This window comes from Bicyclus anynana, chromosome Z (assembly GCF_947172395.1).
Source record: "Bicyclus anynana chromosome Z, ilBicAnyn1.1, whole genome shotgun sequence".
Lineage (NCBI taxonomy): Eukaryota > Metazoa > Arthropoda > Insecta > Lepidoptera > Nymphalidae > Bicyclus > Bicyclus anynana.
Window position 1 is genome coordinate 11708893 of NC_069110.1, and position 23891 is coordinate 11732783.

At 34.4% G+C, this 23891-nt stretch overlaps 1 protein-coding gene across 1 annotated transcript in view; it reads left to right on the top strand.

Annotated features, from left to right (window-relative positions):
- The window catches only part of LOC112045866 (protein apterous), an 89414-nt gene that overhangs the window by 61386 nt on the left and 4137 nt on the right, over positions 1–23891 (top strand). Inside the window, exon 5 of the mRNA XM_024082231.2 lies at positions 7842–8044. Coding sequence (XP_023937999.1) covers positions 7842–8044 — 203 coding nt within the window. The remainder of the gene's footprint in view (positions 1–7841; positions 8045–23891) is intronic.

A 23891-nucleotide genomic window follows, 5' to 3' on the forward strand; every position in this document is an offset into this window, starting at 1 on the left:
CAAACAAAGAAACAATCAAGTCTTACCTCTTGATAAAATGTATTAGTAATTAGTATATTATTATTTCTTAGGATATATATAATATGTATTAGTAATTAGTATAGTTATTATCATTTCTTAGAATAACTTTATGTAACCAATTATAGCATAAGAAATATATACCAAGTTTTTAATAAAAACTATCGTGTTGTGTCCTACTACATATAATATTTGGCTATTTACAGTAACATTACGACATAAATTATACATCATATTATAAATAAACCTTTAAATGCAATTCTTATGAACTCAATCCATTGCTTGGTAGATTAAATATGGAATAATTATATTAAATCAATATATGCAACAACGGAATATTATGATATTGCAGATAAAAGTTTACAGTATTTTTTGTGTATATTTTGAAATTTAAATAAATCTTTAAGTTATTCTGTCAAAGTAATTTTTTTTTTTTGGATTGATAGAAAAAAGGGTAACATTTTCAAATGTTATCCTTATCTTAATTTAATGATCAGTTTTATATTATTCATTATTTTTAAAATTTTCAATTTCATAAAACGTTTTTGTTATTTTTTGATGTATATATATTTACAACCAGTCACATGATTGACATGTCACATGTGTAATTTACATTCATTCCGAAAATGTTAGTATAAATATATAAAAAAAAAAAATTTTCTTCGGCTCATGGTCTCACTACGCGTCTGCCAACTAATGTGATATCCATGTTAGTTCGTTTTGTAACCGCCGCTATCTCACTCAAGACATCTGTATCAGTGGCACACCGACTCAATAGCTTTATATTAAAGCCTTATTTATTACTCAAACCTCTTTCGAGTGTAGAATAACGACACTTTGTTTGTGGAACTTAGAATAAGGATATAAAAAAAAAATGTATCGGCTAAGTTACTTTATGTGAGACGTGAGAATTGAATTAAATAGGAATTGGGTGTAACACTAACTAGCAGGTGACCGCGATTTCTTCTGCATGAAATACTGGCTATTCATGACATAATATATGTGTTACGGTAATATCTGAATTGCGGCTACAGCCAGTTTTAAAGCCTAAAAGCAGGTCTAACTGTTATCATTCCGGCTAGAATTAGGTCTAACCAAACCCTAATGGCTGATACTTGGATACGGCGAAATGGTAACACCTGATAGGCCAATTGAAACTTTTTTTTTCAATGATCTTATATAGTTCATTATCGTTCTACTAGATTATTTTTTTTTATTGTGAAGTGATTTGTGATTACATAAAAATTTTAGTTTTTAAATATTTTTTTGACATTACGAGCCAAAACGTTTTGGCCTGTCTATATTTCAACTGTTTCATGGCCGTCTATATTTCAACTGTTTCATGACGTCACTATAACAAATCACTTATAAACGGAGAGTTTGACAAAAATATTAGTTAACAATCAGTTTGACGTTTACATCAAGTAACATTGTGACGTCACAAAATGGACGTTACAGACGTTTGGAAAATTTGAAAAAATACATGATTTTTAAATTTAGTTTTATAAGAAATCCTTAACTTTTATTAATTAATATCGATAAACCGGAAGATCGTTTAAAATAGTTCTAACAATAAATTCTAGCCATCGCTTACCATATCCATCTTTGAAATGGTTGTAGTCGCATATTAATTAAAGTCAAGATTATTCGTACTTAACTACTAACGCAGATACTTAGGAGCTTAAACACTTGAAACTGTTACCGCAGACTCAACTCAAATTATGCTGTAGAGCTTTCATCACCGTTAGAACTTCGAGCTTTATTATAATACAGTCAACTAACTTTCCAAGTCAAGACATATTGAGAATTTTTCGAAAAAAAAAATTAAATCCCCATTATCCATATACTAGCGGCCGCCCGCAAGTTCGTGCGCGTAAAATCCGTTTTTTATACTCCGTGGATTATTCCAGGAAAAAGTAGCCTATGTTTAACGTAAGAAGGGAGTATGGTCCTGTAGTGGGCCGTTGAAATAGACTGGAAACAGTGGCGTGCACAAGACTTTTAATCAAGGTAGGCATACGTAGGTACAAATCGAACAAAATGAAAAATTCGATCACAGGCTCCTAAATGAATGCTCAGGGTAGGCAGTGAATTTTTGCATCTACGAAGTGCATGCCACTGACTGGTAATGATGATAAAAAAAGCTTGGTGTTGAATATTTAGCGGTGTTGAGGCATCTCCGTACTGTTGCTCTTGCTCTAAATCCCTCCTTGACAAAACTCCTTAGTTGTCTTAACTCAACTGACACAAAAATATTTGTAGGAAGGTAGAAAAGACATTGATAAAAGAAAAAATGTCTGAAGAGAAAGTAATAGATCCTAAGCCATTCATTATATTCAAACCAAATATGGTATACCTATAAATTAAAATTCTAAAACAATCATATGTTCTATATTAAATAAATGTATGTTTTAAAGAAATTTTAAGGCACACATTCATCACCGCCGTTCGGTTGAACATGGTGGCTGATAAAATGAAAGATATTCCATCAATTATATTTTTAAGTAGAAGTATAATATTCATATTTTATGGAAATGAATAAAAATATACATTATACCAGGTTTGCTCATTAACTGCATTGATAAAAGTTTTGTTTAAACAAGAGGGTGCCATGGAATAGTGATGTGAAATGTTCTATCGACTCATCTAATTAGTTTATACTTTTAAAATAATATTATTTTATGAATGTAGTTATTTGATATCACCTATACAGGCGACTAGATCTTGCCTGTTTTTGTAAATGGGAATGTAGATTTTATCAATAATATTATATGTATATATGTCATACGGTTCGGTTATGTGTCCAAGTCTCTAAGGTACAGTATCTTTTACCTTTAACGTTCCTTCTATCTTACGTTTGCTCTTTTACATGTATATCTTGTTAGATGTACTTTTAAAATTCCCGTATACGATCACGTCATTAGTACGAGTATATTATAATATAAATATCATACTACAGTGTTTTATAGAAAAGAAAATTGTCAAATTTTTTAATTAATGTTACAAATACTTTGTGCGCAATATTAAGATTTCATAGGTTTAATACCAAGTAATTTTGCATATATGGGTACCTAAATACTCATACATTCTGATTAATTACAACTAAACTAGGAAAACATACCGTAGTAATATAGGTATAAATAAATTAGGAATTTAAATTCGAACATTTATATAATACAATGTCACAGCACTATTATAAAGTCAGTATCGTTATTTTGATGTCTGTTTTGATATCTATCTGTATGAGTGTACAGTTTTTAGTAGTAGGTAATAACAGTTAAAATATGACCGGCGCTCCGATGGTTCGCACCAGCCGTGCGCATGAGTTACGAGTGGAGCGACGGTAGCGCCCCCTGCCGGCGCCCGGCATGCTATGCCGCGTAACACTAACGCCGACGAAATTAATTTCGTTATATTCCTACACTCGCACGGTATGCTGACAACTTGAAAAAATATTCTAATGGAATTTCGGGACTTCCCTCTAACAGTCATTCAACGTTTCCGTTTTCGCAGCATCATGATTACCGGTAAAAACTGATACGAAAAAAATTTTAGTGGCCACCGGACGAGGCGATATCGCGTAGGAAATCTCGTTTTTTTGCTGACCTTAGAACATGAATGGTGTGTACGATTTATGAGATCACAATGATCTTTTTATAACTCGCCCACTTTTTGTCTCGCGCTTATCTTCCTACATTTTGTGTCTCAATCTATTAATAATGTCTCCTTTTAGCGTGTCTGACGTTTCCCCGGCGATTTATCGTTAAATTGATCTGAGAAGGACAAAGGTTTGCATGAAAAAATTTAGCGACAATTAAAATTGAAATGTAAACCAGTTTAGTTTTGAAATCGTCTTAACCGGGTAACTTGCTAGGTATGCTAAGCAAAACATGGAAATTCTCTTGTATGCAAATCCTTCCTTGTTTGCTAAGCGACCGTATCAACTAGCCGGTGCACGAGCGCTCAAGGCACTTTTGCCGCCACCAGCTTAGGGAGACCTCTCTATGTTGCCGATTCCATAACTTAACCACTCCGGATAAAACCATTTCCACAGTCACGAAGGTTTCTTTTGTTTTGCTGCTAGCTTTATCGCCGACGACGGTGGGTGCGTAAATCATGTCAAGTAAATACAAACGTTCCGTCAACGCTGCGCATCTTGACTGCGATCGGTGTGGGACCAGCTTTATGATCCTAGCCGTATTGTCTTGTAGATAGCTTTTAAATAGTTTGCATTCACGAACTATTATGATACCTCATAAATCAAAACTAGGACAAAACGTGTGACAAAATTATTCACATTTTATTACACGCGCTCACATTTTATAAATCAATTTTCATAGTAAGCATAGCCCGTGTTATACCAATGATGTTATATACTGTTAGATGTGTTACTAGGTCATTCAAAATGAGGCGCTCAAAGGAGGAAATTTCCACATCTCAATGTTAGTTGTGATCAACAACGAACGTTATTTATACAAATAATACCTAAATATCGTCTACAATGTCGAGAATAAGTACCTATACTTATTACTCATCCTAAAATATAGTGTATCTCAATTTTGATAACAATTTTCCGCGTTTATTATTTCCAGTCTTTTACTATAGTATAAAATTAGTATTCTCTAGTATAAAATATACTCGTTAGATGTCCACTGCTGGACAGGGGCCTTTTGTATTAAGTACTTCCAAACAACGCGGTCCGAAATATACCTACCGATTTTATTTAATAAAAGGATTTCTTATAAAATTTAATTTTAAAATAATGTATTTTTTTAAATTTTCCAAACGTCAAAAACGCGCTGTCATCCATTTTGTGACGTCACATTGTTACTTGATGTACTAAACGTCAAACTAATTGTTAACTAATATTTTTGTCAAACGCTCCGTTTGGAAATGATTTTGATTATGAAGATAAAATTTTCACGTAATCACGTCTCAAAAAAATATGATAATTTTTTTTCAATCTAGTAGAACGATGAACTTTAAAACCATTAAAAACAAATTGTCAACTAGCCTATTATCAATGTGCAGGAATTTTGTCCTGGGTTTGATGGCCTATTGTTGTTAAGCTTAATAAATATAAGTGCACGGAAAAGGTAAACAATCTGACTGGACTTGCGGAGCGAGTAGGCTGTTCGCTCGAAAGCGTTTCATTTTACGCAAATCGCTCGCAGCGGTAATTAACTCTCCGGTAAAATCCAACCGGTTCCCGGATTATTTCTTACTAAGCTAATTGATCACAATTTTATTTTTAATGTTGTTATTAACAAAAAATTGTTGTTAATAAAAATGTCATCATATTCACTGAATTAGTCTTTTTTAAAATTAACATCAATTAATGAATCGAGAAATGTTATCTACTTACTATGGCTATTACTATGACTATGACTATATGATAATTGATATCCACCAGTAGTCAAAGATATAACATTTGTTACATAGAATCACAATTTCGAATATGTCAACTAGCATTCGTCAAAGATAGTGAATTCGCCTGCTGGGCAAGGTTTCTCCTGTCATTTCTTTGTCCAGGCCGGCACGTAGGTACATTATGGTTTCGGAATATTTACTGGCAACAGTTTTTATTGGTCGTAAAATCGACGTGGCAGCGTTCCATTCCCGTCACGGATACGTCGCGTTGATGCCTGAGAAATAGTGGAAAACAAATAGCAATGCCAGACCGAAATACTAGCTGGACACACAAAAAATATTTTTGTACTAACGGTGGTATTAATGATAGCTTTTATCCTTTTATCCGAATTGTTATAAAGCCTGTAATCATGTGACTCGTAGATTCTCTTATTACAAACGCTAACGCTTCGAATATCAACAAAATGTATTGGAAAGATTCATTCATTCACTATAGACAGGTCACGGGATAAAGACTGAAACCCCACGGTGTTCCGAGTCGTCACCTGATGACTGGGCCACGGGAACGTTAAACGAAAGCCTAACCCTGGTTAAGTTTAACTTAACTGTAAAAACCTCATGAAAACCGAGTTTACTTTACGGGTGATAAACATATACAACCTTTTCCGTAGTATAACCATTAATATAACCTTATAGATTTTCTTAATTACACCATAAATGTTAAAACACAGGTATATAAGATGCCTTTTCCTTTACGTTCATAAATTCGTACATAATTAGGAACTCCATTTTAATTTTGCGTTTATAAAATGAAATTTTAAAAAAGAGTTATTAAGATATTTTGTTTAACACTGTATAAATTCAGATTTGGTTTCTTTTTTCAAAAACTACGAAAAGTGTTAAAAACTTGACTGCCTATTTCTAACGCTGAAACGATACAAAAGTAAATACAGCATTCATTTATTTCCTCCACAACCCATTCAGGCGTAGTTAACTGCCGGGGAACGAGAAGCGGTATTTTACATTCATTTACCAAGTAGTGCGAAACCTGAAAAGCTTACAAGTTACTGCTCTAAATGCCTCGGTCGAGTTTCACAACGTTTTTCAATAAAATATGAGAGTACATAAATAAATCTAAACGTAAATACGCAAATGCTTTTCAAAACTTCAGCTATAGATAACTTTCTTGCTTTAATTATTTTATAACATATTTGCTCGTAAAGTATCGCTTTTTTCACCAATTTCAATATCGTAATGTATCTCATACTCAACTTTTTAAAAATATAATTAACTTTGTGAGATAAAATATAATAAATAAACATTTAATTATTTAATTTTAATAATTTTGACAATAAATGACAACAATAAATCTGTAATAAAAACACAAATGTATTAATTTACTTTATTAGTAATACTGGCTGTTTTTGGTGCATTTGCCAAAAAAAAAACGCACGCACAAACGCAAACATAACATTGTAATTTTTGCACAGATAGCAAATATCTGTGCAAAAATTACAATGTTGTTTTCCGATGGCATCAAAATGTCATCTTATGGAAAACAGGCAAAGATACAAATTGATTTTCAGAAATTGTGTTCACAAAATTTGTTTCCTCGCAAATGTGTTATAGAACGTCGTATAACATACGTGCGCTTTGATAATTACAGCCTCTGCTTCCTTACTAAAGCTCTCGCCAAGACTCGAGCAATATCGCCTCGAATGTAATTTTCAACTTACCGCACTTCATAATGTAATACCACATCCTACATTAACTGTAAATACTCAAAAGGTTTATCAATTCATATATTATCGCATAATTTTGCACCTTTAAAGGCAGGTTATGGTGAGATTTATAGTGGATTTTTTTAAATTCGCCTGCAAGTGAAATTGTACAACATTGTCACTGTTAGTAATTCATTGGCGAATTGGCAATGCGAAATTTCATCTAATAAACTTTTTTGTACTTTGTAATGTTTATGTTACTTTTGTACGCGTAATAACTGGTATGATTCACAAATAAATAATTAAAACTTTCCAAATACGTAATGATACTTTAAAACATAATTTTCGGCTATAAGCACTTCACATTATTTGCGAATAACATTTATTACGCGGTACTAAATGTACGATACCGACTAACTGTCTCGACTATATGCTAATTCAGTCACGTGAAATCGAGTTTCATTTCAATACAAGCGAAGCATTATGTCAAAAACATAACGCTTCGTTTGAATTCATTTACAGGAGAGTGAATTGTTAACGATGAATTATTGGTAAAAAATAAAAAAAAAACCAGCAAATGGTACACAGCCTTTTTGGTATTAAGTAACGATTGTGTCGATCAATTTTAATTATCTATTTATATGTTTAAATCCACCGCGTTAAATATATAACATCAGAAAACTAACTCCTCTGTGATGTTTAGCATTTAGCAGCGTACCTTATCTCTGCCAGATCTAAATGCTGAATACTTGGAGATGGGATTCCGCGGCGGTGGCGGCTTGGGCAGCTCGTCGCGCACAAAGCGCATGCGAACCAGCTTCAAGCATCACCAGCTCCGCACCATGAAGTCGTATTTCGCGATCAACCACAATCCTGACGCGAAGGACCTGAAACAGTTGAGCCAGAAGACAGGCCTCCCGAAAAGAGTGTTACAGGTAAACCATGTTTTATTATTCGTTTTTAAACAGCGAGTACAGAATTTTTAGCACATGCAACATGCATTATAATACCGCTAATACGGTGTTCAATCTTAAATAATTTGCGTATAATTTGTTTAAATTAAAAGCGCCCATATAAAACGTATGATAAATGATTTCTCGTGTCGCAAAAATGCCAGCCAAACGAGAATATAAATATAAAGGAAAATATAAAAGATTCTGTACTTGCTCGTATTTGGAAATCGTAATGGTAATGGTAATAGATGAAAATTTTTATTCATCCAGTACTATTACACCGACATTGTTAGCTTGTAAGATGAGTTAAATTTGTCGTGATGTTACTATTTGGGCGGCGAATTTATTGTTATTATAAGTCTGCTTTGCGTGTAATACTGTAAACGTTGCTGGGCGAACGAATGCTCATTGTATTTCCTTCAATTTATTTTTTTCAGTGACTCTTAGGTACCCAACAAAATATGTCTTTAATCAAAAAAAAAATACAGTAGCAATGGATGCAGAGTCGAAAAGGGAAGACATTAATTACACGTTTATGGTAAGGTTACACGAATTATTGGATCACAACTTTTTGTATCAAACAGTAACTGTTTCACTGAAGAATAGGTACATACCATATCCATATAAACAGGTTGAAAGTAAACTGTATTACTTACCGCATCTGCCAAGAGCCCGCTGCCGACTACTGATGCCGCACGTTCTAATAAGTTAAACATACTTCGGCGCATCTTTACAGTTTAGACCTTTATATTGCCTCTAATTTGTTTGTTATTCGGCCCTTTAATGTGGATCTTGCTCGGTCTCTTCAAAGAGCTCTCCTTTGTTTTCGTAATTACAACGTTTTTCAATGGATGCGCATTTCGTAACACGTTTCGGTACAATGTTTTCATGTAGAATCAAGTAAAAAGTTACGTCACATTGTTACTGTAACACTCTGGTTACAAGGCAGGCTTTTTGCAATTTTATTAATAAAATATTTCATTAAATAAGTTATGATAATGTCCATGATTGTTGTAACTTTCTAATTCGTTTTAAAAACTGATCGGGTATAAAAATTATGCGACATTTTGATGGTGATTAACAGAAAACACGAAAACAACTATAATTCATCTAGAATAAAGGCTGCCTGTGTCTTCGTCCACTACGTTATTATTATATAATGTATAAGTAAAGTCTTCCTCTTGGATCAGTTTATCTATTGATGAAAGCAACTAAAAAATCCGTTGTATAATAAAGTTTGATAAGCGTACAGAGGGACGGCGGCAAACGACTCTGTTCTATATTGCGTATTTACATATTATATACAAATACATAAGTATATATACGTACAAGTATAATATGATGTGTTATGACACCTTAGACTTGTGGCTAGGCATCTAAATGGTAGGCATTTTACCCTTACCGTTTATCGAGCGAGTGGAGCCGACTGTACCCGAGAAGTTCTCGTAGATAGCGCGCGCCGCATAAATTTTCCCTCAACCAATTATAACAACGCAAAGAGAATCCCTCTCCCTCCAACCTCCGAATATTGATCGAGATTTTTTTCTCACAAAAAGCGAACGGCTTGCGTTCGCCATTTTGCCAAGATAAGGGCTTTTTCGTTTTGTGTATACCGAGTTTTGGCTGAACGCTCCCGTGGAGAAATGTCGAGGTGATTTTTTTTTTCTTTTTAATGACAGTATCAGATGGAGTCGAGATATTTATCCGTAAATGATCTAAAAGCATAGTTTATAAGCAAGTTTCATGGGAGAGTGTATTTTTGTGGGGTAGGCTGAAATTTACCTGTTTAAATTCTATATGCGAGAGCCGAGTCTCGGAGAATTTTTCTGCGTCTGTAACTTTTAACTTTATGATATATCGCGTAAGTGCGAAATACTCATAACGTTAGTTTCATACTCTAGAAATCTTTATGAAATGTGTGAACTTCTATTCATTTTGAGTTCTACGTGAAGCATAATAGAGACCTAAGAACACTTTCCACCACACCTTTATTTGTAGTATAGGTGTTAGAAGGCCCTCGAAGTACGTAGTTTGAATACGAGTGGGTGCTTAAATGATTTTTAATATCTTCAAGATGCTTTATCTGACTTTAGGTACCTATGAAAATTATACATTAATATTTTGTAGGTGTCTAATAAGTCTCTGACAAAACTAATAGTGAAATATGACACTCATTCTTTAGTATGGACCAACGGCGTGTTTAATTTTTTTATGACAGCACTTACAAAATCTTAAAGCAATGAGTAAAGCAGAGCTAAGGATCTCGTAATGTACCTATATCTACGGAACCTTTAAGTAAACCTTTACTTTAATTTATTCTTATATGAAAAACTTTAAAGTTACTTTATATTATTTACAGTAGTTTACATTTGTAACAAATTAGGATTACATAATTATAATTTATAAGTAACTAGCCGCGACTTCGTCTGCGTGTAATACTTTTACAAAAGTAACTTATCATTTTGTTATTCACAACGAGTAATAGGCAGTGTTTTCAATGAAAACTCCCAGGCAGTTTGACTTATCGACAATTCTAATAACTATCATCATATTTAAGTAATTTACACAATCTAAATAAATTATAGACCTAAACTTTCATAATAAACTATAGGTAAAAACCGCATAAAAATCCAGGAGTTCATGATTGGGCCATATTTTTAGTGTGTAATTGCCGTAGGCTCCTTAATAGTACCTCAATGATGTCACTATAGGTTTTTAGGCGAGAGATTCGATAGCAATAGCCGGGATACGTAATAATTATAATAATGTTTGTCTCTCATATTATGTTAATGATAAACTATTCACCATTTTGGTCTTTATTGTCATCGTATTAAAATAAACATTAAATCATTTGACGAAATGTCATTAACCTACTGTGTGATATCCTCCAGTAAGCACCGGATGAATTTTTCATATAGAATTTCAATTTCGTATATGTCAACAGCTAACATACGTGAAGATACGTGAGTGAATAATCCTGCAGGCCCGACGGTGGTTTTTTGTTTAAAGTGAGGGCTTAACCCCAGCAACTTTCTAAACTCCGGGCTAAAGGGATGATTTTTTTAATATAAAATCTGCACTCGTAGGACTTTACTAAATTTGGCTGGGCAGAGAGTACAACACAAGCGGAGGAAGGTAGTTTTAAGCGGGTTTTTTGGGCTGCAAAAGAGATTTTACTGGGAGACAGAAAAACTCTTTCACAGTCCGAAACAAGACTCATAACCAGAACCCCAACATTCGCAGCCACAGACTAACCACTGAACCAAGGTAAACATTTATATAACAATTGAAGATCTCCTTATTCAATTCTGTAATTGTATTTTGTTATATGTTATTTACCGTACATCAAGGTAAACACCAAACGTACATTGTTAAATAATTTTGCGTTGGAAGGGGTTACATTCATCTTTGAGGACAATCCTTGGAGGAAGATCGGTGAAAAGGTACGCGTAGGTTTTATTGAATCCTGCTTATAATAGGCAATATATGAATGAAAGAAATGAATGATGTTAAATCTTATTGAGTTTAATGTAATTATCTGTGAGCTTTTAAAGTTATTTTAATTTTAAAAGATATATAGGTGCACAATTAATGCATTGAACAATGCTCGTAAATTGTATGGAAAAACTATCATTTAAATTACTAAGACGTAAAGTTAGATAGCAGGGGTAATCTCTGTTTCTACGGAATCTAATTTGAAAATTCTTTTGACAATAGAAAGCCGCGTTGCTTGCGAGTCTCTATATTTTATTCCCGTATTCCCGTGGTAACGGGAACTACGCGAGTGACACCGCAGGGCCTGTGTTAATTAAAGCAAAAACTGACATAAAACTTTCAAATACATTGAAAGTCTTTAAGTTAAAAGTAGTTAGATGGTTTAGAATAGACAGTAGGGAAAAACATTCCTTTATTCAAAATTCTTTTAAGAAAATCTTTTTGGATTACTGTCAGCACCTGTACAAAATCATCCTTATGTAGAGTGGAAAACCATTGCTTTAATATTACCCTCTTGCCTAACAAAGTACCAAGCCTATAATGGTATCAATTTTGGTTATTGTTTACAATTATAGAAGGAGACTTTACATAACAGTATATTTACAGTCTGTTTATAGACTTGCTGTTTAGAGATTTAGTAGTAGTAGAGCTCTTGTGACGGAGTTCTCCTGGGGAAGTGCTACAGCCATCATCAGAAGTGCTACAGCCGATAAACATCCACTACTGGACATAGGCCTCTTGCATGGGCCCTGCAACCCGCGATGTTCTCGGTCTACATAGAGGGGAGTCAACCAATACTGCACTTCCCGGTGCTGATTCGATCACGCAGAGATACTCCGAGCATAGATCTTTCCATAGCCTGTGACTGTGTGACTCTGGGCCCTGTAGCCTCTATGAAGCCCATAGTTAGGAACCATAAGTCATCACTGGCAACACGCACTGTTCGAAGACTTTTGTCTTCTTCTTTTGGTCTGAAAGTGAACATGGCTAAAACTAAAATAATGTGTTGTAGTTATAGGTAAGAACGCTGCACTCGAAATTGTAGACGAATATGTATGCGTATGAGCTATATATAAAAGCAATTAATGTTAACCAGGCAGTAGTGTTAGGCACTTCAAGCACTAGGCGTCCAAGACGACGACCAGTAGCCGAAAATATCTGTAGCGCAATTCGGTAGCGATGTCTTTACGAATCGAAAGTGTCAACTTCATCTCTATCTCTCTCTTTCAAACACAATACTATAGATAAAGAGAGGTATAGATGAATTCGAAACTCACACTGTTAACCTATAAAACACCGTTAGAGATTTTTTATAGGTTTATACCATATGGTACGAGTAGTCGTTACTTCACTGCACTTAGCTAACTCCACATACTGTTTAAGTTACAAATAACAACTTCGGCGGCGCAACAAATATGGTTGCTTCACGACTGGTACTAAGTTCTTGTAGTAGTCCAACCGTAGCTTCAGTAACTAATACTACGACCATACGTGGTCGTGAATGCTTGAGTGCTAGGTGCCTTAGGTTCGTAATCAATAAAGCAGGGTAATTATTCTTTAGTTATATCTCTAATGGAAATAATACTGTAATACGAGTACTAGTATAACGTAGCTATCCTTATCATACTTTATTGACAGTCATCATTCTTCATCATCATCACCGATGGACCATTGCTTTGACGTCAGCTAGATAATAAGACATGGGTTTTTTTAAGGACTTCCAAACGACAGGGTTTTGAGCCGTCGATATTTATATGCCCATTTATTTTCAATTTAAAATAAACATAACACTTAAAATTCAATTAAATTTTAAACTAAAATATTCGTACAATATATCACTTAAAAAATATTGAAAATTAAAATAATGTTTACTTTTTGTAAATTAATGTTTACTCTGTAAACCTTTTAGCTTTGCTTTTTAACGTTGCTGTCTTCTTCACCACAATGTATCGTGTGCATTGTGCACCTTATATTATCTACATACATTTATAAAAGCAAAAGGTCACTCATCATCAAGATTTTATATCAAAATCAGGTTGAAATAAAAATATGTAATTTGGCAGAGAATTAGTTTATAGTTAGTAGACGTCCGCTATCAACGAATTTTGCGGCAGAATCGGATTAAGGAGGTGCACTGGCGCCCGCTGGTTCACATTATTGTTTTGGGTGACAATTTTATTGTGCGTCTGTGGTCGGCCTTATAGAGCGCGCTCAGCGTCACCCGAGCCCCGCATGCGCTTCGACTGCGACCGGGTGCATTTAGAACAAACCGCGACATAATTCTCTCCGTGCGTCCGCAATTGCGTGATTTGTCACTCGCTGCGTTTGTATTTTTTTTCCCCGACTGAAAAATGAGTCAGATTGAAGTAGCGCTGCGTAATTAGTTGATTGAAAAAGTGCCTTTCCTTGTTCTTGGGCTCTCTCACGATCGATCGCTAATGTGTGTGGTGCGTGCTACTTGGTTTTATTAATTGCAGCTTTTGGCTCACTTCAATGAAGTTTAGGTGTTAAAATTTTCTTAAACATAAGTTTTTTTTAATGTATTGCTAAAGAAGGTATTTAATTTAGTTTTTCCTGAATAAACATATTCATTGTTATTATTTGTTAACCTAATTGATGGTGCATTTTTGGCATATTGGGCATAATTGCGTTTCCCTTCAGATAGTTCATGTGGATATAAGTATGTAGGTATATTCATATACTATACTCGTAGGATAAATTTGTATCATGCATACTTAAAGATATTATTAAGTGAATATAAACAACCTTTGTACTAATGAGACGGAATCATCCGCAATATTTGCCTTAGCATAAATTAGAAGTGTAAGCACAAAACATCGAGATGGTATGTGTAATGGCGCTTTAAGTAAATTTAATGCGTATATTTATGGTACAGGAGACCTATTTATAAACCGTTTTCATGCTCTAAATTTGAACACTATAAAGATGCCTCTTGACGGCACACAAATAATTCAAACAGTTCAGAAGGCGTTTCATCCCCTGCAATTAGAAGCGGATGGTCACACCTCGACATTTGGCCAGATATAATTTTACTTTCTAAGTACGTTCAGTGACAATAATAAGCAAAATCATTTAAGGAAATTTGAACTTTAGGTTAGAAAGTTTACGGTACAATTCTGGATGTGGATGTAAGTTAAGATCACAATCAAACGCTCTAGTAATTAGTACGAACGCATCGTCTTGAGACGGTCGGTTGGGCAGATAATTTCCGCCGCGATTTCAAAAGGCATCCATTTGTCATTTGGTCGCGCGTACACCCGCCGAGCGGACGTGCCGCGTCTGCCTCCTAATTTATTCAAATATTATTTATATAAGGAAAACGGACTATTAATCACATCTCTTCAGTTTTTATTTACACGTAAGTGGAATGTTGCGGCGCTTTGATCGCCGTCTAAGCAGACATTTCAGCTTTTTTGTGTTTTATGCCGTATATTGTTGCCGTTTGTTGGTTTAATATTTGTAAATGAATTAGATTATAATAGACACTTTGCTTCTGAGAATACAGGGATAAAACATAGCCTATGCCACTCGCAAATAACGTGGCTTTCTAGTAAAAAAAGAATTTTCAAAATCGGTTCTTTACATCCAGAGATTATCCCCTGCGACACCACAAACTATTATTACTATTTATAATATTAGTAGAGAAAACGCATGAGATCTCTTCAAAAAACTTGTAAGCAATAATAAAATACAAACGCAGCGTCGAAATAACAACACAGTTTATTAATTTTGACATACTAGCGGCGAAGAGCACTCTGTCAATGTCATATGGACAGCTTGGCCCAGATTTACATCTTGTTTGAGAAATAGTTCTATTACACTATTATGTCTTCTTCTAAGTTAAAGCTTTTTAGATAAGAGACAAATGAAAGTAAAAATAATAACAAATTTTACATAAAGCTTAGTATTATAAAGCTGGAGAGTATCTCAGAAATTAATGGTGCGATTGAAAAAATCATTTTGGAGACTCATAAATGGAGACATTTATCAGGAATTTTTGTGTCCCCATATGCAGGAAGGTTAAATTCTAGCTAAGTCAAATAATTTTACAACCAATAAAAATGGAGCATCAGTGAAAAATATGGCAAAATTAAAATCGGGGAAAATAATCCTTTTAAGAGCTTTCGTTACGGGCGCGTAAATTGTTAAAGCTCCGCAAAAATCATATCGTTTTCTCTGTAAAAGTTGTATAGGTAATCCGCAACAATATAATATGTTTATATGTTAAAAAAGTTATACTTTTTTATGGTAATCACGAGTTTAGAAATGGACGCGATCAAGGGCTTCCACTAGTTTTAAGTTTTTTTTTTATTGAGAAAGTATACAGTATAAATGAGGATCCCTCAGTGTTTTTCTCTAAGAACGTGATTATGCAGAAATAATAATATATTTTCTAAAGCATCCATCGTAAAAGTTTACAATACAATTTAAAATTTTTCACTTAAATCAATAAATGAAGAATGGAACCTATAAAAACTTGAGCAATCATGACGTAAAAGTACAGTCGAGTCTAAATTAAAATAAAATAAGAATTGAAAGAAAATAAATCCTCGACTGTGAACTTATTTTCAAACACCTCTCGGCGTAAATAACAGTCAAACAAATTACTTCAATGGAATGCTAACGCAAATTGAGAGAACTAATGCTGGCACTTCAATTTAGAATGGTATGCTTTAATTAATTTTGTCTACTCTCATATTAATATTATAAAACCTCAATTATAATTTTTAGAAATGTATTATTCACGTGCATATTACAGTATTACATTCCATATTTTATAGTCATATTTTTTACTGCCAAAGTAAAGAAAGCACTCTGTTTTTTAGAGAAGTTTCGCTGTACGTTGTTCCTTGAGCCCAGAATGAAAATATCTGTTCTTATCTGAAATTTATAGAAATATCTAGTTTAAACTTGTCTATATTGCAAAATCTATGCTCAAATTCTTGTAGAATAGCTATAGAATAATAGTATTTAAAATCAAGTTGTATAACCTTGTCGGACTTTTAGGAGGCATATTTATTGTACTAAAGTGTAGAAGGTTTGGAAGGAAAAAGTCCTAGTAGACCTTAATTACCGTTGAGTTAGTCCACCCTTGTTTCGACGGCCTCCGTGACGCAGTGGTATGCGCGGTGGATTTACAAGACGTAGGTCCTTGGTTCGATACCCGGCTGGGCCGATTGAGGTTTTCTTAATTGGTCCAGGTCTGGGTGGTGAGAGAAGACGTACCGCCAAGCGATTTAGCGTTCCGGTGCGATGTCGTGTAGAAACCGAAAGGGTTGTGGATTTTCATCCTCCTCCTAACAAGTTAGCCCGCTTCCATCTTAGACTGCATCATCACTTACCATCAGGTGTGATTGTAGTCAAGGATTAATTTGTAAAGAATAAAAAAAACACCCTGTAGTGCCTGTAAAACCTGCCACTGAACTTTGTCAACATTTATATCTTTAACGATGTCTAGTAAAAGGTTGCCACGGAACCGAGTCTGAAAGACGACATTAAACTTTCAGTTCTTATATACAAAGGTCTCAGACCAAGTTTATAAACCGCGCCATTACCAAGTCATGTTTATCCGCTTACAACGTTACTTGTCATTTCCCTCGCTCGCAAGATCTGAAATTCCTCTACAATTGAAAATATTTTTCATTTTATGATATTTCTCATTGTTAGGCGTGTTCGTGTAATAGATCAGCGATGTTGTCGGCATAATGAAGGGTGCTCAAGCACGCGGGACTCATTATTTCGTGATGCTTGTTGGCAATGTCAATTATTTATTTATCATTCTGCAAATTAAAATTAGTAGGAGGATCTCATTTAGAAACGCAAAGATTTTTTTTTTTAATCTTTATTTTAAGAAGCTGAGTCCATTTTGGACTATGCCGCTCCGTAAGGCCGCCTTTGCTAATCTTATAATTTAATTAATTACCTTAAAACTTTTCCTATAAAGCTGTACCAGCGCCCTGGCCTCCTCTGATTGAGGATGTGCCAGTGCACTATTACAGCCGCCCACCTCTCTTAGTGCAGGAAATCTTAGCAGTACTTCCCGTCGCACTGCCTCGTTTCTGACACACTCCAACAACACGTGGTAGATGTCCTCTGGCCTGTCACAGTCTGGGCAATTTGGTGACGGAACTTTTCCCATCAGGAAACCAAACGTGTTAGTTGGAATGTGTGCAAGATATTATTTTGTTACTGTTATTAGAATCATAAATAAAATCGTGTGCGTCTCGGGAAGCGTCCCAAATACGGTAGCAGGTTTAAGTTAACAATTCTGTCGTATGCGTTAGAGAAAGGGAAGCCAGACAGATGCGCGCCGTAACGCGTTACGTTACGCAGTAGTATACCCTTTATTAAGAATGAGAGTGGTTAGGACAATAGTCCACTATTGGCCTAACCCCTCTCATTCTGAGAGGAGACTCGTGCTCAACAGTGAGCAGAACATGGGTAGCTAATGATGAAGAAGTTATTACTTCAAAAGCTATATGAAAGTGGCTTGATTTTTTTGTTTCATACATCATAGGTATACGAATACGTTTACGTTACGAGTAGATGCTAATATTCTCTTTTCAATATAAACAATTTTAGGTAAAAATGAGATTTCTAAAGAAGAAAAAACGTTTTCCGATTACGTTGTAAATTAGACTTGGGAAAATGGAAAAGCATTCTGTTAACCCGCTTTAATTTACCACACCCACTTTGAGGCTACAGAGGTGGCTCGGAATCAATTACAAACCTTTTTTAAGTCAGGTTTTATCGTAAATTACTGGACTTTCTTCCATAATACAACGCAAATTAGAGTGTTTTGTATTTCATCATCATCTCCTTTACCTTATCCCACTTAAGTGAGTTCAGTAGAATACGCCAATTTCTTCCATTCGCCTTTATCGTCAATTTATCATCTACTCCTTTTACACACATGTCCGCTTTCATACACTCCAACCATATTTTTTTGGCCTTCCTCTCCTCTTGTGTCTTTCCACTTGCAATTTCAGCATTCTTCTGATGACTTTCATCCCTCCGCATTGTTCATGTCTATACCAAGCTTAGCTTTTACCTTTCAACTTTTCTGTCACTGGCGAGACTTTCAGACTTTCTCTTATATATATTCTTTATCCATTCTTATTTTGTCCTCCCCTGTGAAACCACACATCCATCTCAACAAACGCATTTCATTCGTATACATTCTTCTACTACCGGTCCCTTTTACTGCCCAAAATTCTAATCCATATAGCACAATAGGTGTTACAACCTTTTTGGTTTGGTATTTACCCGGGGTAAATACCAAACCAAAAAGGTTTATAATTTACTCATAAAATTATAAACCTTTTTAGTTTGGTATATTCAGAACATTATTAAAATCAAACATTTTTTAAATATATTCTTTATTGCACCAAACAAATAAAGGAGCTTATAGTAGAAGATAAAGAATAAAGGCAGGCTCAACGCTAAACCGACCTCTTCCAGACAGGTGAGAGGAATCAAACGGGATAGTGTGGCAAATAAATTTAGGCCTCACTAATAATAATAATAATAATAAATATGAATAAAGATAAACTACATGTTTTGCAAACACATTCTCTATTGAACTTTGGATATCCAAATTTAAAATTATTTCTACTACATTTTATTTACACCCGTGTGCGTGAAAATCTGTGTGAACTTTCTTTGTGTCTGACCAGTTTTTTAAATGTAAAATCCGTAGAAGATAGACATATTCTATTTGGGAATCTTTTTGTAGATCTGTAAAAGAGTATTATCCTAATTATTGGTTTGATATATCCATATCGTTTCTGTTAAAGCTCCTAAGTGGTCTGACTTTTCTAATACCTCTAACATCATTTTTTTTTATTATTTATAAGTTTTTCTTAACTTACGAGTACAACTAGCTTTACAGGCTTAGACACAAATTCGTTCTATTAATAAAACGGTGGAACTTGAATGATCGCGGTACAAGCTAGCCGCGTCATTCATAACGAGAACATTTTCGGGACCACCATGCTACAACGTTATCTGAGCTTGACAGGCGGGCATGTGCGGACGTTGCATCATCAATCGTGTCTCCTGTTTTCACCCATTCTTCATGCGCTCCTCTCGACGTCTCGACGCTATCGGCTCGCGTTATGATGAATTTATGAATGGTTAGCCCGACGAAGCCGCACACTAATTGGTATTGAAAGATTTGTCTCATAGACTATAACTACTCGTATGTGCGCTGTAGCGGGTGATAGTTACCTTATGATGTTTATAATACGTACCTACTTTTAACGTGTATCACGACAAACTTTCAAGAGTTAAACAAAGTATCACCCGCACCATGCTATAGCGCACGAACTGTAGTAGAGGAAAAATTAACCTGCATTAAATCTTTAGAAAGAGATGTATTTAAACCGGAATAAAATTTTGAGAAAGGCGTATTTATATATGCGGCAAGGCAAAATTTTAGTTTTTACGGATCCGTAGTCCACAAAGAAGCCTTATAGTTTCGCCATGTCCCTCTGTCTGTCCGTCCATCCGGTTTAGGGATACGACTATTACTACTAGAGAGCTGTAATTTAGCTTATGTATGCAGTTTAAAAATGTTAAAAAAATCGAAAGATAGGTCTTTAGAATTTTATATATGGATAGGTCTTCAAAAGATATGAGGGGTCTATTTCTACCACTACTTTTTGATTTAGGGATCTATTTGTAAAATATTAAGGTTATAAGAGCGAATTTTTGTTAGTTATGTGCCCCCCCTCTCACCTAAACAGTATTTTATGGATACGTAAAAAAATAATAGCTATGTAGCAATTGCCAGTTAGATAGTTCGACTAACTTCAAAATATACTCAGAGCTTGAAAATTGCATACAAATTCCGTTGTCAACTAATTAGATAAAGTTGTCAGTAAGATAACTCGTAGTCTGTTGAACTAGAAAGCTAAAATTTGGCATGGGTAAGGAGGTATTATTAATTACGTCTATAAAGTAGTAAAAAAATTTTTTTTTAAGGTTTCCTTTGTATATGTAAAGTGGCCCGACACGCACTTGGCCAGTTTTATTATAAACTAATAAAAAAACTATGACATATACTCTAAAAAATTCATTTGATGTTAAACTAAATATGCAAATAGATGCATACTTTACACGATTTTTTTTAAATAATAATTGCAAAAAAGTGCGAAATAAAACAATAAATGCAAATTTTCAGTGTTACGTGCGAGATTCGGGTTTTCTAGTTAACATTTTCTTTATGAAACAAAACATTGTTTGGCTTACATATATGTTGCTGTCTGAACTATGGGGATGATGACTAGGTTTGAATATATTGATTTTTATGATACAATCGGGATCGGGTAAATAGGGTCAATGTTAACTAATTTATATATAAACAGCAAAGATTATCTGGATTGGATAATTGCAAAATAAATGAGATCACAAATTTCAAAATCTATTAAAAATATTTTATCGTAATTAGATGAAAATTCATACAGTTTTAGCTTCCTTACATTAAATGTGACATTTTTTAATACATGAACTATAAACAATAAACACACAAATAACAAAGATATTAGTAATTTTGTTTGAATGCACATACAAATCTAACAATCATTACATTACCTATGACGTCATTAGTTCGTGCCATTTTGTATGTGGCGTTTTCAGGGATCCGCGGCAGCGCAGCAAAAAGTGCGCTAAATTTTACCTACATAATTTAGCGCACTAGGTTCACCAAAGGTTTATTAACATTTATACCTAAAATAAGTCTAAATTTAATGAAGGTTACAGCTCTATAAATAAACCACTCTTCGAGTTTAAGTAATTTCAACAAGCATGTTGGTGATGAGTAGGCTAGCTGGCCTATTTACTATTTTGGTCTTTATTACCAACCTATTAAAATAAACATCAAATAAATTAATAAATATTATCATCTACTGTATGATATACTCAGTAGGCACCGGATGACATTTGTTGCATAGCCAAAGATAGTGAATTAACTGCAGCAGGGTAATGCACTAACTTTGACGTATCTGGCTCGAAGGACCAAATTATATATGGTAGATTTTCTCGTTCCAAGACTTTGCGTTTTTTTGGAGACAAATAAAAATCTTTCGTGATTCAAATTGGATGCGTTAGTTTTTAATACGTAATTAAGTTTAGAATGATAATGACATTAACAATTTGACAGTTGTATAAAATGAGTATGACGTTTTTCTTTGAAATGATACGTGGACCAATCGCAGCCCACGTAACTTTTCGGTGCGCGCCAAAATTGACATATACGAAATTGAGATTCTACATACCAAATGTCATACCGTACAAGATCTTTGTCGCGCCAGACTTATGTGATTTTAGTAAATATGAAACTAGTATTATCGGTAGTATAATCTAAAGATGGAAAGAAATGAATTCTTCTTAAGCTAAAAGGCTTAGGCTTTTTTAGGTAGAAGGTATCAAAGGTGGTAATAGAAACATAGAAATCATCGTAATTGTTATTCATATTAAACTTATTATGAAACACAGTTAAAACTCACGTGATATAATCGGAGTATGCTCGACTAGTTTATAATATTTACGGGGTCCTTAGTCATGAACTTGTTCATGTAACAGGGCACGTTCCAAAGTGCACGTGCGGGCATATTTTTTTAATTTTCAAAATACAAACAACCTTTTATTGAGTGTTTGCTGAAATTTAGACATGCCCGATTAGTTTTTAATATATACGGGGTCCTTAGTCATGAACTTGTTCATGTAACGGGGCACGTTCCAAACTGCACGTGCGGGCGTATTTTTTCATTTTTCAAAATACAAACAACCTTTTATTGAGTGTTTGCTGAAATTTAGACATGCCCGATTAGTTTTTAATATATATGGGGTCCTTAGTCATGAACTTGTTCATGTAACGGGGCACGTTCCAAACTGCACGTGCGGGCGTATTTTTTAATTTTTCAAAATACAAACAACCTTTTATTAAGTGTTGTAGAAATTTAGACGTTTGCATCACATCTATTAGATACTATGTCCAAAGAAAGAAGCGGTAATCTAAATTTGGCATTACGTGTCGACCACATTCGTAGCAGCCATGTCGCGGTGGGCGGGGCCACTCATGAGGTCGCGCCTCATTGGTGAAGTATTCCCAAGTCCTGCAGTATTACTCTGTTTAATAATTTCTACCGTCCTTGAAAAGCAACCGCAATCATTTTTTTTATATCAAACTTGCAGACGCCCTGTGATTTTACCGCGTAGTTCCTGTTACCGTAGGAATACGGGGTTAAAATATAGTCTATGATGCTCACAAATAATGTGGCTTTCATTGGTAAGAGAGTTTTTGCAATCGGTTCAGTAGATCAAGAGATTATCCCTACAACCTCAACAAACATCCATACAAACTGTCGTGTTTATAAAATTAATATAGGATAATATAAAGGTATAAATATAAATTGCAAAAATATCGATTTTATTTTTAGTCCTCAAATTTTAATGGACACGTACACCCTACTATATTATGTAGGTTTGGCAACAACTTTTAGAATATTCAGCTTAGTATTTCCGAGGGGAACCTATTAAAGATGACTGGATTATATGGAAAAAAGTCGTGATAAAATTCGAAAATAGATTAACTAAGTGCCAGAAAGACGAAAATAAGCAGAAATGGAAGCAGGAATAGAACCTGGAAAATGTAAATGGAAAGGACCAGTAATGGAAAATGTTTCCATCACTGATCGAAATTTAACCATAACAAATATGAATAATTAGACTTTTCTACTCTCTTGTATCTAATTTGCTACCCACAAGTAACTGTAGTATGATTAGAGATTTGTAAATACAATTTTATACACCGAAGGAAGGAAAAAAAGACAAACCATCAATCCTTAATAGAAAGGAATTAACAAAGCAGAAAACCAATTGAAAACAAAATAAAAGGTCCTGAAAAATAAACATCGGCGACAATTAAAGAGATCGTAGTAGTTTATAAAGTAAACGAGCTGCACTTCTTGAATAGGTGAAACTTGCTTTTTTCTAACGATAAATGGGCACCTACCTACAAGCAGCGTTTTCTTTTTCTATTTACTTAAGTAATTGTCTAATTAACTCTTGATTACGGCGGTTTGAGAAAAAACCCAGAAGTTTAGTGCGTGCATTTAATTGTCATGGTCGTAATATCGTGATGGAATGTTATGGATGAACTTTGCGAAGGCCCGACGTATTGTGTCCGGATAGCGTAAGAGTGCACAACACTAGCTCACCTATCAAGCGAGTATGGGAATCACCTGGGAACGCTGTTTTTTATAATATTCGAACAAACAATTTTTAAAATTTTAAAAATCAAAATCATAAT